The sequence below is a fragment of the Colletotrichum chrysophilum genome (assembly GCF_026319265.1).
Source record: "Colletotrichum chrysophilum strain AFK26 chromosome Unknown scaffold_36, whole genome shotgun sequence".
Taxonomy (NCBI): domain Eukaryota; kingdom Fungi; phylum Ascomycota; class Sordariomycetes; order Glomerellales; family Glomerellaceae; genus Colletotrichum; species Colletotrichum chrysophilum.
This window is the reverse complement of record NW_026517323.1, coordinates 186441-200603: the sequence shown is the minus strand read 5'-3', so window position 1 is coordinate 200603 and position 14163 is coordinate 186441. Positions and strand designations below refer to the sequence as shown.

The window sequence follows — 14163 nt, the reverse complement described above, 5'->3', positions numbered from 1 at the left end:
AGAAAATCCCGGGAACCTCTCCGGATTTGACTTTCAAGATCATCGGGGTCCATGTCAGCCCTACGAATGGACCTGGATGGACCTCCGCTAAACCGGTCTTGGAGAGTGTATGGCCGGGTCTGAAGCGACAAGCCGGGGGGCGTGCGTCCGGTGAAGAACCCGGGGGGGATAGGGGTGTGACGACGACGAAGACGATGAAGAACCTGTGTGAGGGGTGGGAAGAATGGCGAAGACGATGGATACGAGACGACACCGAGACGAAGAAGACACCGAAATGACAGAGACGACACCGAGGCGGTAGAGACGATGGAAGGAAAAGCGCGCCAGAAGGGGAAAACAAAAAAGAGGAACCCGAGCGCGTAGTATTGTTTAGGGGTTCTATCTAACTCTATCTGCCAGTTTTCCCGTCGACAATCGACCAGGGCCCGGGCATTATGTTGTGACTACCTTTGCTCTCATCGCAAGGGGGAGCCCTTGCCTGGCGTCCACGTCGCACCTGCGCCGAACCCATTGCCCGACACCTGCTCGACGGCAGATGGCGTCGTAGGGGCAGCCGCTGCCTCGCTTGCAAGCGGAGGAGGCGTCAGAGCTCTTTGGACATCCAGACCTCTCTTTGGCGGCTTAAAATTGTTCTCTCTACCTGCGCGATAAATGTCCTGAAGCATGGGCTCCAGCACGCCGGCATCATCGAATTCCAGATACTTGCGATACAGCTTCAGCGCCGTCCTAGCGTCCTCAATCGAATCGTGTGTTTCTAGCTGAATGTCCTCCTTCAGCAGATACCATGCCAGGAAGGCCAGAGACAGCTTTCGCAGGCGAGACTTGAGGAAGAAAAGGTCAATGGTGTCAACGACCTGGGATTTGGGAATATGGATATTGATCACCCGGAAGTCCTGTTTGAGACCATGGCCTAGAAACTTACAGCCCAGATTCAGGAGTATCCAGAGCTTCTTGTATGCGACCTTGAGGGACACAAGGTTATGCTTGGACACCCGCGGGTCCAGGTCCTCGTGAGTAATGCCGGAATACGAGGTCAGGTAATCCACGATGGGCTCCCTGATGGAGATGTAGTCATCGATAAACGGAACCCCTTCGTCCTCTCCCTGACCTCGAACGACGGAAGCTCTCGCAAGAGCGTACACTATTGGCCGGATCGTCTCCCTCTCGCCGTCCGAATTCATCTCGATCTCTGGCTGACGGACAGCAACGAACTCGGTATCCAGAGCGACAATGCTTTCCGGCCCAGGCTGTTCGGTGGCCAAATCCAGGGCGCGGTAAGTCTTGCCGTCCACATGCGGGCTGGTAAGGGTCAGTAGGGGTATGGCGTGCAAAAGGTTGCCGAGACGGAGCTTACTTGGTGTCCTGGTACAGCAAAGAGGTATCGATGTTCTTCTTCCAGTCCATGTCTATCTTGTTGTTCGCCTCCTTGAGCTGGAAAACGACAACTGATGGCATCTTCCATGCAGGATGGAACGCGAGTGCCTCCTCGGTTGCAACGGGCCGCACGAGGAAGTCGTTGAAAAGATGCCACTGGCTTGTTTGAGGCACCTGGGGCTGCGCGTGGGCGACTGACCGAAAGTTAGTCCCGGTGCTCTTCAATGCACATCGAGAAAACGTACCATTCACCATGGCGACCAGGTGAGGCTTTTGCCCTGCACCTGGGTCGATATTCACGGCCATGCCGACGAGGGAATACACAGTTATGTTGTGAATACCGCGCTGTAGATGAAGTTTGAGATCCTCGCCTTCGTAGCAGAAAAATTGGCCATGGTCTACTATGACGCCAATCTCCTCAGGCAGGAACCCTGGTGTTGACCAAAAGCGCCTATGCTCCGGACTGTTGATAAGAGTGTTGATGACAAAGACGGCAGGGATGCTGTGAATGGTCTTTCTAGCTGCAATGTTCTGGTACCGCTGGCATCTGCTACACCAGCCTTTGGAAGTGGTCTCTCTCTCGACGCTCGACTTGAGTATTTGGGAGAAGGTTACCTTGGGAGCCTTCTGGTTCCGCACCATGCTCTTCTGTAAACAGTCAGCGATTTGCACTACGGTGCTAAGGAGGAGCATCCCGGAACAGCCAAGCCCAAACGGAAGTTGTGATGCCAAACCCGGTCAGAATGCGCCGCCAAGTACAGGCATAGCACAGAGGAAATGCTTACACTTTGTTGCGGATACATCAGTTCTTGGAAGAAGCCAGAGCCCGGTCGAGTGTACTCGCTCCTACAGTTCATACACCTAATGAAACTTGTCGCTGAGGTCGACAGCATCTGGAAAGATTTAGCTGAGCTCCCAAGAAAAAGGGGCAGTCAACACACCTGATCCATCAAGCCTGAACCCGGCTGGATTGACTTGAAATCTACCACGATTTTCTCAGTGAGAAATCTGACCAAGCCTTGAAGCATTACGGTCAGACTGGAGCCATTAGGGTCTTCCTCAAGAAGCCCAAGAGGACCGGCCTGAGGATGATGACTGAGAGTCTTCAGCATGTTGGTTGCCTGACAGATTGAGCCCTCGGCCTTTTGCAGCATGTCAAACAAGAAACCCATTTCGCACAAAAGACATGTGTCTTCGACGCAAGCGGTCGCCGCATGTTGGAGCGCTATGTTCCGAAGAAGGGGCGTGAAATGCAGCACCTGAAGCAGGGAGTTGGCGTAAGAGTTGGCGATGTGGATTTCAAGACCGGAGTACTGCGTCCTATTGTAGAACCTGTCGACCGTGAGTGGGCTTCCATTGCCAGAAACGACGAGCTGACATACCCAAAGTCAAAATCATCAACGCCAAATTTGCTGTACTTGATCTCCACGTTCCGGTACATTGGCGGACACTCTGCCTTTAGAGGATCAATGTCCATGCGCATCAGCGCGTTTGCAACATCATCGACCTTTTCGTCGTCGTTGTCGGGAGTCTTGGCAAACTCCCTGGCTTTTTCGCTGAGGAACTTGGGCGCCAGAATACCTGACGCGTTGGCTTTGTCCAGATTGCGGGTGTCTTCCACTTGGTTTCTTCGGAACCCTCTTGTATTACGTCCATACATTCCAAAGTCCGTCGCCTTGAGGCCAGACAGAAACTGCGGATCCAGCTTGGTGGGAGGAGCTCCAACATCAGACACAAGATCTGGCCAAGCCGACAGCAATACATCTCGGTAGTAGGGCGTGCCGATAGAGTTCAGAGGTCTACAAGCAAGTCAGCAAGCGGTAGAGTATTTCAGGATCTCCATGCACTTACGTGTCGGCAGTCCACTCGATACTTGGAAGGGGTTCTTCGGGCGTCGCAAATTCAGTTTGCGATGCGAAGTCAACAAATCGAAGCTTAGATGGAGAACCCCAGATATGGATGTTGAACTCGGCATCCGCAAGAGCAACGGCCTCACCAGATGGCGCGATCTCGAACATAGTCAAATACGTCATTGTGTTAGCCTGCCGTACATTGCTAGTGTTCGGATTCATTAGATCGACGACGTGCATCTGGCCGCTTTGAGACATGACTATGGTGGTGGTCGACATTCGAGGGTGCATCCTGACAAAGGCGGCGCCAGCAGGGAATGGAATCGGCGACATTGACGACATCTTCTTGATATCGAAGACATTCAGAAAGGGATCTAACATGTAGTTCTGGCCTTGGCGCAGTGAATAGCCGCAAGTGACGATGAAGTCGTGCTGGGCGTCCATGTCGCTAATGAGAGCCGAGTGAGCGTTCCAGCTTTTGACGACAGTAAAATTGGCCGCATCGATCAGGTTGACCGTGCCCTCTTTAGTCGCAGCGCAGATATACCTGCTTTTCTTCATAACTTTATACGAATGCGCCGTCGGCACCTGATCTTGTCAGCGAAGCTCTGCGACTGGACGAGGGCGAAAAGCATACCTGCTTGACCACCTCACCCTTAGCGAGATCAATCACAAACATGGTGTCCTGAAAACCGGCAACAAGGATCTCTGACGTCCCCTTGGACGTAAAACTCATGCATCGTAAGTCCTTCATGTCGTCATGTCTACACTGACGTCAGTCAGATCCGTCCTTCTCAGCCGCGTGTGTCGCTACGCACCTTATGTGCCATATGGGAGGGCCTTTACGCGAGGCCATGTGTATATCTCTCGACCCCAACACCACGACGCCCTTGTCGTTCACTAAGATCTGTCGGACGGGCCCATCGGTTGTGGTATGCGCTTTGAAAGAAGTATATCGTTGGAGCTCGCTACCGTAGAATGACGTGACTCTTCCCTGCAGCTGGTCAGGCTCGGACAGCTTCGGACAGCCGTCAATCGGAATCTTACATATTCGTTGCCCGTCCAGAGCAGCTCTTGCGCCGTATCGAATGCCATTGTCGTTACGGGCGTGGCCATGGCGTGGACGCCCGGAGGCGGAAAGGGGATGCGGGCGACCTGGATGGCGGACTTTGTCAACGAAGCTCAGATCAAAGCGCCCATCATCGTAAAAGGTGCAATACAGCCGCGACGCGCGGAGGTAGGTATGGTGAGGCTCGCCCACTGGAACTCGAGCCGCAACACCACAGGCGAGGAGGGGCCCGGATTGCTACTTACCTCGTCCCAATCTCCGTCCATTTTGGTCTTCGCTTCCTCGCCCAAATGACCATAGTTCTAAACGAGTAATGCGATACCAAGAAAGCCGGCAAACGGGTCGCAGCCGGTCGCTCCCATACGTCAAAAAAAGAGAAGTGCACAAATAAGGTACCGGATCGCGACCCCCGCAGCTTCGCGCAGCTCGAGCAAGTGGCAGCAGAGACAAGGTGTCGCGCCCAACGGAGCTAAGCCGCTTGCATGAGGCGGACAGGGTAGGGAGGTTGAGTGTGGGGGAGGCTGGGTTTGGCTCGAGTCTCTCGCTCTGTCGCCGAACTCTCTAAGGAATCCGGAATATTTCCGAAACCAGATCTGAGGTGAGACCAATTTCCACCAACGCCTTCACCGAGAGCTCATTGGCCAAACCAACAGCTCCGCTCCGGTGAGCGTCGGTCTGATATTACCCACCCCAATCCCTTCAGTAAGAGTTCTCCAGTACGTGCAGAGAGAAGATCCGTTTAAGGCAAGTAGGATTTGAACGCAAGGTGTTGGTGCTTAGTTTTCAGTTTAAATTCGGAAATAAACAATCACATAAACCCCGCGGTGGCCAAATCAAGCCCGGGCGTATTGCACGCCGATGTTTTCCCCCATTAGTAGTCAGTCCACCGTTCTATACTTCTTCAACTATCAAATCGTTTCGGTCATGATGTTGCGGACGTGACAACAACAATTGCAGACAGCGAAGCAGCAATCGACTGCCTCTGTGTACATGGCTCGCCATCAATTATTACTTTTATATTTCCTGCCAATTACGACTGTCTATCTGAAGTGCTTGGCGACCAAAAAGCTCATCCTTGCCTGCCCGCCCACCTATACCATTCATAGTACACCTTTATTGTTAAAACAAGCGCTTTCCAAGTCTGAAAGAACTGAAGCGCATTACTACACCGGGAACATGCAGTGATGCATGTGAACTGCTGGGAGAGCAAAGGCATGACTGAACAACGAAGAAGCCACTGCAGCAATGAACTCCCAGACAAGTCGCGCCTTTGTGTGTGCTGTCTGCTCTCCCCACTTTATTCCTTCGGAATGAGATCCAAGTCCTCACCGCTAGGCAAATCCTCCTAGTCCTGGCTGGCACTGAGGTCTAGGCTCTTCTCCCAGAGGTTCCGCAGAATGGCCGTTACACCCTCATCTTCCTCTCCGCCAACAAGACTGGATCCACTAAGTCCTTGAGTTCCGGCTCCCTCGTGTAGAGCCCGGCTGCTCTGGTGGTCGTCAACATCGGCCTCGAAGCTTGATCCGGCACCATTCGTCCTGATTGACTGGGCGCGGGGTGTCATTGGCCTTCTCGCAGCGGCGGCACTGCTCTCGTTGATGCTGGAAGCTCGCGTGTGCTGGCCCGACACAATGCCACTCCGCATCGACGCCGCCTTTCCATTGAGACTGGCAGTGCCATTGCGAGGTATGCGCTGGTTCTTGTTCTGGCGATTGGCCTGCGCTAAGCGATCTAAAGATCGCGCGACGGGGTTCTGGAACCGGCGAACACTGAGGTACTCCATCCCCGTCTTCTCCAGCTGCTTCGCTACACGTGGGTCGCGGCTCGCGCCGCCATCGTAACCCGGGCCTCCGATCCCCACCAGCGGGCTTGCGCCTACTGCACCAACACCACCTCCAACAGCCTGTCCCGGTTCGATCACTGAGCTCGCTCGCTGCAAGTTAAGCTTTTGTTGAGTTCGTGATTTCTCGGCCGGGGGGGCGGACCGTCTGGCCGATCGCGGAGCAAGCGCAGTGCCATCCTCATCATCTGACAATCCGGATTCTCGTCGCGACGGTCGCCCAGAGCTCGCGGAAGACTGTGGCCTTTGCTGCGGGATGTCCTCGGACCTTCGACTGTCTGGTCTCCTCTGAAGGTTGTAGAACGACCCTTCGCGAGCTGCACCGGAGCTTCCAGCGCCAACAAATCTGGAAATCAGTTCATCGCCGGAGCTTGTTCCTGGCAGAGTGTTGATATTGTGCGAGTCGGCGAGGGTGGAAACGCGGCTGATGGAGTCGGGGGACTGAGATTGACCCCGGCGCGAGACGGAAACGGTGTCTGCAGTCATCTTGGGCGGTGCGCCGTGCGAGGGGGTGCGCTGGAGCAACCTCGATGTCAAGTATTCTTTGTGTTGAACGGTCTCGCGATCGGGGGTGGACGAGGCAGGAGGGGACGGTTGCGCTGCGGGAGTTTCGGTTCTAGAATTGTATGCGCTGTTATTCGCGCTGTTGTTTGCACTGCCGTCGTCGGGCTTCGCTGAGGATTGGGCGCTGGCCAGGGAGCCTCTTCTCGACAGGTATGGTGAGGCAGATGTGCTGGCGTCCACCCATTCGTCGTCCTGGCCGTCGTTACCCAAGTCGAAGTGTACCTGCGACTTTTGCGGCTTGACCTTGTTGACGGCGGGGTTCGAGTTGGTCCTCTTTAGCTTGTCGGAAGACTTGGACTTCTTGTTCACTTCGCCGTGGGACTTGTTACGGCGCAGGCTCGTTGAAGAGGTATTTTTGCTCAGGTTCGTGGAAGAGCTGTCGCGAGAGAGCTTCGCGTCGGACTGAACGCGGCGATGGGTGGCTGCGAAGGTGGGCTTGCGCTCGGGGGAAGGGGATGCTATGCGTCGGTGATTCAGCTTGGAGGCGGTTGATCCATGATGTTTGTGTAATGCTTTGGAGGATGGGACGCGTGCATGCAAGCGACCGGCACCAACAACGTGCTTCTGAGGCTTGGAGCGGTGCTGATGATGATGTTCTCTGACGGCGTTGTCGCTGTTGGTCGAGTCGCTCTCCTGATGATTGAGGGCAGGGCGTTTTGATTGGCTGGCAGACGAGGATTCGTCGCCGTCTCTGTCTCGAACCATGATTGCTTATTTGCCCCCTGGATAGGTGTATGACATATGCCGGTTGGGGTGTCGGGATGGTAGGTAGCAAGGCGCGGGTGAGTTCTGATGCGCTGCTGCTGCTACTGCTGCTGCTGCTATTGCTGGTGGGCGTCCTGTCCGGAGGGCCGATGGATGCGGCCGCGGTGGCTGCCGACTTGTTTCAATGACCTAATGCCTGTGAAGATGTGTCCGGGGCGCGGTACGGCGCGAAGCGACCGGGGGGCGACCAATTGGACGATAAGAACGAGGCTGATGATGCTTCTGCGTCGATGCGATGTGCGCAAGAAATGTAGTTGGTGTTGCGAGAGGTAGAGGTCGAGATTAATTAGATTTGCGGGAGAGAATGAAAGTCGAGCTTGTCAAGGTGTCAAGGTACCCGAGACCGAATTCGCACCCGCGCACGCCCGCACCTAAACCGCAACCGCAACCGCAAACAGCACAGCACCCACCGACCATACACCCCCAGAGAGGTATCGTCAGCCAGTGCCGCCAGTGCCAGTGCCTGGATTACGGCCGGCTTACTTACCTAGGTACCTTAGGTACCTGGGCAGGCTGTGGTACGGCCAGCACACCAGCTAAAGTGCCCGCGTCTGCGCCAGGACCCGGCTTCAACCGCCTCTTCCCACCCCTGTAATCCCGATTCCTAAAACCCACAGGCGGCACTCCAGCACTCTGGGGACCCCAATCAGGTAAGCTCTCATTGGCCTGCACCTCCAGATTCTGTCTCACTTGAGGTCATCCTGGGGCGTTGCATGCATTCCCATGTGCTCTTATCAGCACGTGATCCTGGATAAGCTCTGGCTGCAATGGAATCTGGAAGTGAACCCAAGTGCATCAGCGGCTTTACTTCCGCCGCAGTCCGTCGCAAGCAGGCCTGACCATCACAACCACCGCGACATCTTGTGTTTGCCGCTAACCCACCCTTCGCAAACCACTCGAGCCCAACTACTCGCATCCCGCCATTCGTCACCTTCGTATTCATATTTTCCACAGCATCTCTTCAATCCAACAGCCAAAATGTCCGCCGAAATCGCGGCCCTGGAGGCGGATCGCAAACAGTACCAGGAGCAGGTACGCGCCATCCCGCCTGAACCTTCCCAAACGAGCGCTTGCTAACCTTGCCTCGCCAGCTCGACGTCGTCCATGCCGGTCTGAAGGATGACCCCGGAAACCCCGAACTCGAAAGTCTGCAGGCGGAGTTGAATGACATGATTTCCCTCCTGAACGAGTCTCTTGCTGAGCTGCAGCCGAAGCAGGCACCCAAGCCCGCACCTCTCAAAGCCCCCAGCCCGCCCCCCGAGAAGTGGTCCAAGGAGAACCATCCTGCCTTCAAAAAGGCCGCCCCAGCCGTCGAAGAGAAGGATGATGCCCCTGTTGTCTACCGTGTGAACGACACTGTCATGGCCAAATGGGTCTCGGGCGACAGAGGATTCTACCCTGCGCGCATCACCTCTATCACCGGCTCATCGACGGCGCCAATCTATGTTGTCAAGTTCAAGAGCTACGATGAGACCGACACATTGCGGGCCAAGGACATCCGACACATGTCCAACAAACGCAAGGCTGACGGAACACCAGCGTCCGGACCCAGCACCGCACAACAGGCTGCACAGCCTGCGCCGCCCAAGACATCCGGCCCGTCGAACGGTGTCGTCACATCCGCTGCTGCTAGCTTGTACCCGGAACAACAAGCCAAGCTTGATGCGGAGAAGAACGCCGATGCAGCTACCAAGCCTCCCAAGGCCAAGAAGATCAAGGCCACCAAGGAGCTGGAGAAGGGCAAGAGCAAGTGGCAGGAGTTCAACGCCAAGTCCAAGTTCGGAAAGCAGAAGAAGGACAGCATGTTCCGCACGCCCGACGGTGTACATGGCCGAGGTATGCCAACCCCTCATTATCAAGTCTGGGTCTTTTACTGACGTTGTCACAGTTGGCTTTACGGGCTCCGGCCAAGCCATGCGCAAAGATCCTACCCGCAGCCGTCACGTATACCAGCAAAACGACGAGCTGGACTAACCTACAGTCTGATTTCTATGCATGGGAATGATCCTCTCGACAAAAGGAAGCCCGAGGGCTGGATGGCGTTTAAGGGTGGTTTGGCAGTCTCGTTCCATTCCTGGTAATGTGTCTTGTTTCCGCGTTACATAGGCTAACGGTTTGTACACACGACTTTTCTTCCCTCCAGATGCGAAGGGGTTGCCCCCCGATCTGGGTGCTGCTAGGAGCGCAAATGGACTGTTGACACAAATACATGAGATGCCCACAATACCCCTGCTCGAGGTCCGTTGACTAAACGTTTGCTTACACAGGGTATCCTACACTCATCACGCCAATTTGAAGCTCACCCCTCCGAGCAATTTACGGTGAACGGAGGCCGATCCTGGGAGCGATGTTCTGGGCGATCTTGAGGAATATCCCTGCCCGCTCACTTGTCGGTTCAGACACCACAGTCGGTTTGCCGAGGTCCGCGTCGTCTCCAATTGACGGGTGGAGTGGTATGTCGCCCAGGAAGCTGATATTATGCTCTTTGCACATGCGCTCGACTCTGTCGTTCGATCCGAACACATGAGTATCTCCATGGCAGTGAGGACATTTGAACAGTGACATGTTTTGAACCAGGCCCAGGATATTAGTGTTGACCTTGTTGAACATGTTGACGCCCTTGACGGCGTCCTTCACGGCGAGTGTGTGAGGTGTCGTGACGATGATGGATCCTGACAATGATCAGTGACATGTACCGCGTCAGACTACTCTCGGCTGGGGGTATACTAACCATCGAGAATGATTTGTTGGGTGATGGTCAGTTGCGTGTCTCCCGTTCCAGGGGGCAAGTCCAAGACCAGGACATCGAGATTACCCCAGTCAACCTCGTGAAGCAGTTGTTGAATAGCCTTCATAACCATCGGGCCCCTCCAAACCACAGCATCGTCCTCCGGTACGAGATATCCCATCGACATGGTCTTGACACCATAATTTGTCATTGGCACCAGTTGGTTATCTGGGCGGTCATCAGCATGAGACCCAGCCGAGTGAGAGATTCGACTCACTTTGCGACAATCTTGGCTCCCCTGAAAGCTTGAACAGGGTAGGGACGGACGGCCCAAAGATGTCTGTGTCGAGAATGCCAGCGCGATATCCTAGCCGCGCAAAAGCCAGAGATAGATTTGCTTCTGGAAGTCAATACAACGCATTCTTTCTGTTCACTAATGTTCTGATTATCTTTCTCACCCGCAACTGTGCTCTTGCCAACACCTCCTTTGGCAGACGAGACGGCAATGACCTTGTCCACTCCGGTGATCTTGCGCCGAACCGGTTTTCGCGGCCAATGCGGTGGCGTGCCGGATTTCGGGAGGCCCTGGGCTCGTGTCAGTGCCTGGTTTCTCCGGTTCAGTAAGGAGGGCACTGTACCAGAGGGTTCTCATGACCTAACACTCGGGAAGTGGACTGAAACGGGCGGCATAACGTTGGTCTCATTGTGAAAAGGATCTTGAGCGACTAGCAACACCCGAACACCGCAATGCAAACACAGTCACGATGGATGATGGAAGACTACTGACGCCTGTTGGATGGAGGTGAACGGTTCAAGCTGAAAATGATTGGTCGCTCTCCGAACCGGTCTCCAGCGCGGAGTTTCTTCGGCGGAGAAGAGGTGAGTTCAGGTCGCCGCCATCGATCATACCGAAATTATCAAAAATGAAGCAGCTTCCCTTTCATTGACGCAAAAATCATCCAGTATTCTAGACTCCCTTCTCGCGAAGTATTGAATGGAACGAGCGTTCCAAGGTGTGTTGGTGCAGCCTCGACCGTTGCCCACGTGATCTGTCCCAGCCACAATGCCCCACAATCGAGCTTTCCAGGTTAGATACGTACCTTCTCACCGCGCCTCCAGTTCGCGATGAGATGAATGAGCAGTGAAGCGTAGTAAACAAGCAATCCAACCGTACCAATTGCCGGAGAACGAGCATGGGATCTGAAGGAATTCAAAGAAGCAGCATCTAGGGGACGTTTCAATCACGCTCGCATTTCCAGATACCCCGATCGCATTTTTCCATCTTCCTCGACCCTCAACCTCCAGCCTCCGAGTCTGGTCTCAAACTGACGCTCTCGACTCGACCTGCCTTGCTTGACCCGGCTTTCTCTGCCGGATTAGGGGAGCAACCAATATTGAAGATACCCGGAACGCCGATTCCACAACAACACAAACACCGCCAAGATGACGACCGCGTCACTCTTCGACATGAACCAAGGCCGTCGCGACCTAGCCGCGCTGCCGACGGACTGGCAAAACAACATCAGAGAAGCTGTAAGTCTCACCCACCCGACCTCCAAGCACCAATTCATCGCCCGCTCACACCAGCCGGGAAAACACAGTGGGAGGTGGTAGACCAACAAGGCCTGGGCTCCCTCAACGCGCGCGAATGGCCGTTTGCACTGCGCGCCATCGGCTTCGACCTCGCCCGCACAGAAACGTACGCCCTGTTGCTCGCTCACGGCGTGCCGCCCCACGACCACGATCCGGCGCGGGGCCCCTGCAGCCCGTCGCGTCTGCGCATGCCGCAGGAGCACTTCTCCGCCATCGCCGCGTGGATGCTGATGCGCCGCGACCCGCAGGAGGAGGCCGAGGATGCGTGGAAGATGTTCGACCCGCGCGGCACGGGGCGCATCACGTTGGAGAGCCTGCGCGCGGTGTGTTCCGAGGTGAACAGCACGCTGAGCGAGTCGGACATGCGGAGGATGATTGAGATGGCAGACATCTCGGGCAAGGGGTGGGTGAGCAAGGACGAGTTCATCGAAGTCGCAAAGGGTGGGTTCAGTCGGGGCTAGCACAGCAGCACATTTCGATGGAGGAGCGGGCGGCTGATATTGTTTTTATACGTCATCGGGAGAGTGATCACGGGGATGCATCTTATTGGGAGCATCATGGCATTCGCGAGTTGGATTTTACAACTACATCAGAAATAAGCAACCGGGAGCGGTTTCCAAGCAAGCCATGGTGAAAAGAAAAGGCATTCTGGGCCGTGCGTGATATCATCAAATCGTGACGCCAGGCGAATGGCGCAGCGGCAAGCCCGCCTTCTCGTACGCCATATCAATCATCCTCATCTGGTTGATGCTGTCCTCCCCATCCACCCAAAACGGCGTCTCGCGCCCCTTTACGCGGTTGACAAACTGCTCCAGCTGGTGTCGGTACGTGATCCAGTGCTCCTCGCTGGCGGCCTGGATGCCCGCCTCCTGGAAGGTGTACGCCTTCTTCGACTGCTTCTCCGTCCACCTCTTCACCACCGCCCCGTTGCTCTTGTTCTTGATGACGAACTCGTCACTGACGTCGATCCGATGCCATATGCCGCCAAACATGAAGTTGGCGAAGTCAATCTTGCGTTTGCGCGTCTTCTCCTGCCCGACCGGCAGCTTGGCGTCCTCGACGACGGTCTCCTTGTGCGTGACAATCAGCTTCGGCACTCCGATGGCAGCGAGCCCGGCCCGCAGCGTTCCCTCTGCCTCTGCGGTCCCGCCGTTCTTCATCCGCCAAGTGACGTTCCACGAGTGGTCAGCCGCGTCCTTGGGGGGAGGCATGGTGTCGAACTTGGCCTCCAGACATTCGTCAGGCTCAATGCCGTAAGTCTGGCGAATCGCACTGATGGTGTACGTCCCAAGGTCCATCAGAGCACCGCCGGCAAGATCGTATTCCCACCGAATATCGTCGTTCCCAATAATGAACCACGGAATGTGTGCGCTAGCCTTCACATGCTCGACGTTCGGTGCGTCGACCAGGGTCAGATAGTACTGCCAGCTGGGCTGGAACCGGTAATGGAATGCCTCGAGTAGGACGGGGGCCTTCGACTCCTTGAGTAGTGGCAGTCGGAAAAGCGCCTCCGCCTCTCGAGCATTGGCGACGGACGGCTTCTCGAGGAGGACGTGCTTGCCCGCCTCAAGTGCCTTGACGGTCCATTCATAGTGCAAGCCATTAGGGAGTGGGATGTAGACGCAGTCAATTGAGGGGTCGTCAATGATGGACTGATAGTTTGGCTTTACGTCTGGGATGCCGTGCTTCGCGGCAAACGCGGCGGCCTTCTCAGGGTCGCGGGCAGCGACTGCTTGGATGACAACCTCTGGATGGGATCTGGCCGGGTTGATTAAAGCCATGGGCCTGGACTGGTGTTAGTATTGTGGGTTTTGAGATCATCGTATTGGCTCACGCAATGTTGGCCGCACCAAGAATACCGAAGCGGAGAGCCCCATCTTGCCGTGGCGCGACCGGCGGATTGAAGATATAATAGTTGCGCCGGAGGAGACCCCAGATTGAAGCCATTTTGGATTGATATCAGAACGTAGGTGGAGTTCGAGCCAAGTCAGACAGCGCCGCTGTGAATCACGTTGGGTTAGAGTGGGATAATGAGCTTACAAATGAGAGACATGAGGAATGAGGTGGGGTGATGGCTGAACATGGGATGATGCAGGACCGAGGTGACGTCGAGACACGGCACAGACAACCAGGGTGCAGGCAGCCGTCAGGGGTACTGTGCAAATGGTAAGAGATGTAATAGAGTGCGGCTTGCACAACAATAGACCACGCACAGCGACTGTAGATGTGGCCGAGCTGGCTTCGAGTGCTTGCCTGTGATTAAGGAGTCATGTCGCCAAGCTGCAATGTTTCTCAATGGAGCATCTTGTGGCACAGGAGGGCACTTTTTTGATCTTTTACTTCAATTTGAATGTATGTAGGTAGGCGTCTTTTGACAGCT

At 55.3% G+C, this 14163-nt stretch overlaps 6 protein-coding genes across 6 annotated transcripts; 2 read left to right on the top strand and 4 right to left on the bottom strand.

Annotated features, from left to right (window-relative positions):
* Positions 1 to 455: 455 nt before the first annotated feature.
* PAN2 (poly(A)-specific ribonuclease) lies at positions 456 to 3903 on the bottom strand (the record flags this gene model as incomplete). The annotated part of the gene is made up of 7 exons (XM_053178235.1): positions 456 to 1299; positions 1355 to 1568; positions 1620 to 2022; positions 2316 to 2706; positions 2757 to 3173; positions 3226 to 3779; positions 3862 to 3903. 7 exons carry the CDS (start codon positions 3901 to 3903, stop codon positions 456 to 458), a joined length of 2865 nt encoding a protein of 954 aa, XP_053037826.1.
* A 1735-nt stretch (positions 3904 to 5638) lies between these two features.
* Positions 5639 to 7402, bottom strand: COL26b_005386 (uncharacterized protein; the record flags this gene model as incomplete). The annotated part of the gene is made up of 1 exon (XM_053178234.1): positions 5639 to 7402. The coding sequence occupies one exon, from the start codon at positions 7400 to 7402 to the stop codon at positions 5639 to 5641; it is 1764 nt and encodes a 587-aa protein (XP_053037825.1).
* Positions 7403 to 8440: 1038 nt separating this feature from the next.
* COL26b_005385 (uncharacterized protein) lies at positions 8441 to 9436 on the top strand (the record flags this gene model as incomplete). Its single annotated transcript, XM_053178233.1, has 3 exons — positions 8441 to 8494; positions 8554 to 9298; positions 9351 to 9436. 3 exons carry the CDS (start codon positions 8441 to 8443, stop codon positions 9434 to 9436), a joined length of 885 nt encoding a protein of 294 aa, XP_053037824.1.
* Positions 9437 to 9778: 342 nt separating this feature from the next.
* On the bottom strand, positions 9779 to 10401 carry COL26b_005384 (uncharacterized protein; the record flags this gene model as incomplete). Its single annotated transcript, XM_053178232.1, has 2 exons — positions 9779 to 10134; positions 10194 to 10401. 2 exons carry the CDS (start codon positions 10399 to 10401, stop codon positions 9779 to 9781), a joined length of 564 nt encoding a protein of 187 aa, XP_053037823.1.
* A 1232-nt stretch (positions 10402 to 11633) lies between these two features.
* Positions 11634 to 12244, top strand: COL26b_005383 (uncharacterized protein; the record flags this gene model as incomplete). Its single annotated transcript, XM_053178231.1, has 2 exons — positions 11634 to 11723; positions 11792 to 12244. The coding sequence occupies 2 exons, from the start codon at positions 11634 to 11636 to the stop codon at positions 12242 to 12244; spliced, it is 543 nt and encodes a 180-aa protein (XP_053037822.1).
* Positions 12245 to 12451: 207 nt separating this feature from the next.
* Positions 12452 to 13730, bottom strand: COL26b_005382 (uncharacterized protein; the record flags this gene model as incomplete). Its single annotated transcript, XM_053178230.1, has 2 exons — positions 12452 to 13568; positions 13618 to 13730. 2 exons carry the CDS (start codon positions 13728 to 13730, stop codon positions 12452 to 12454), a joined length of 1230 nt encoding a protein of 409 aa, XP_053037821.1.
* Between the last annotated feature and the right edge of the window lie 433 nt (positions 13731 to 14163).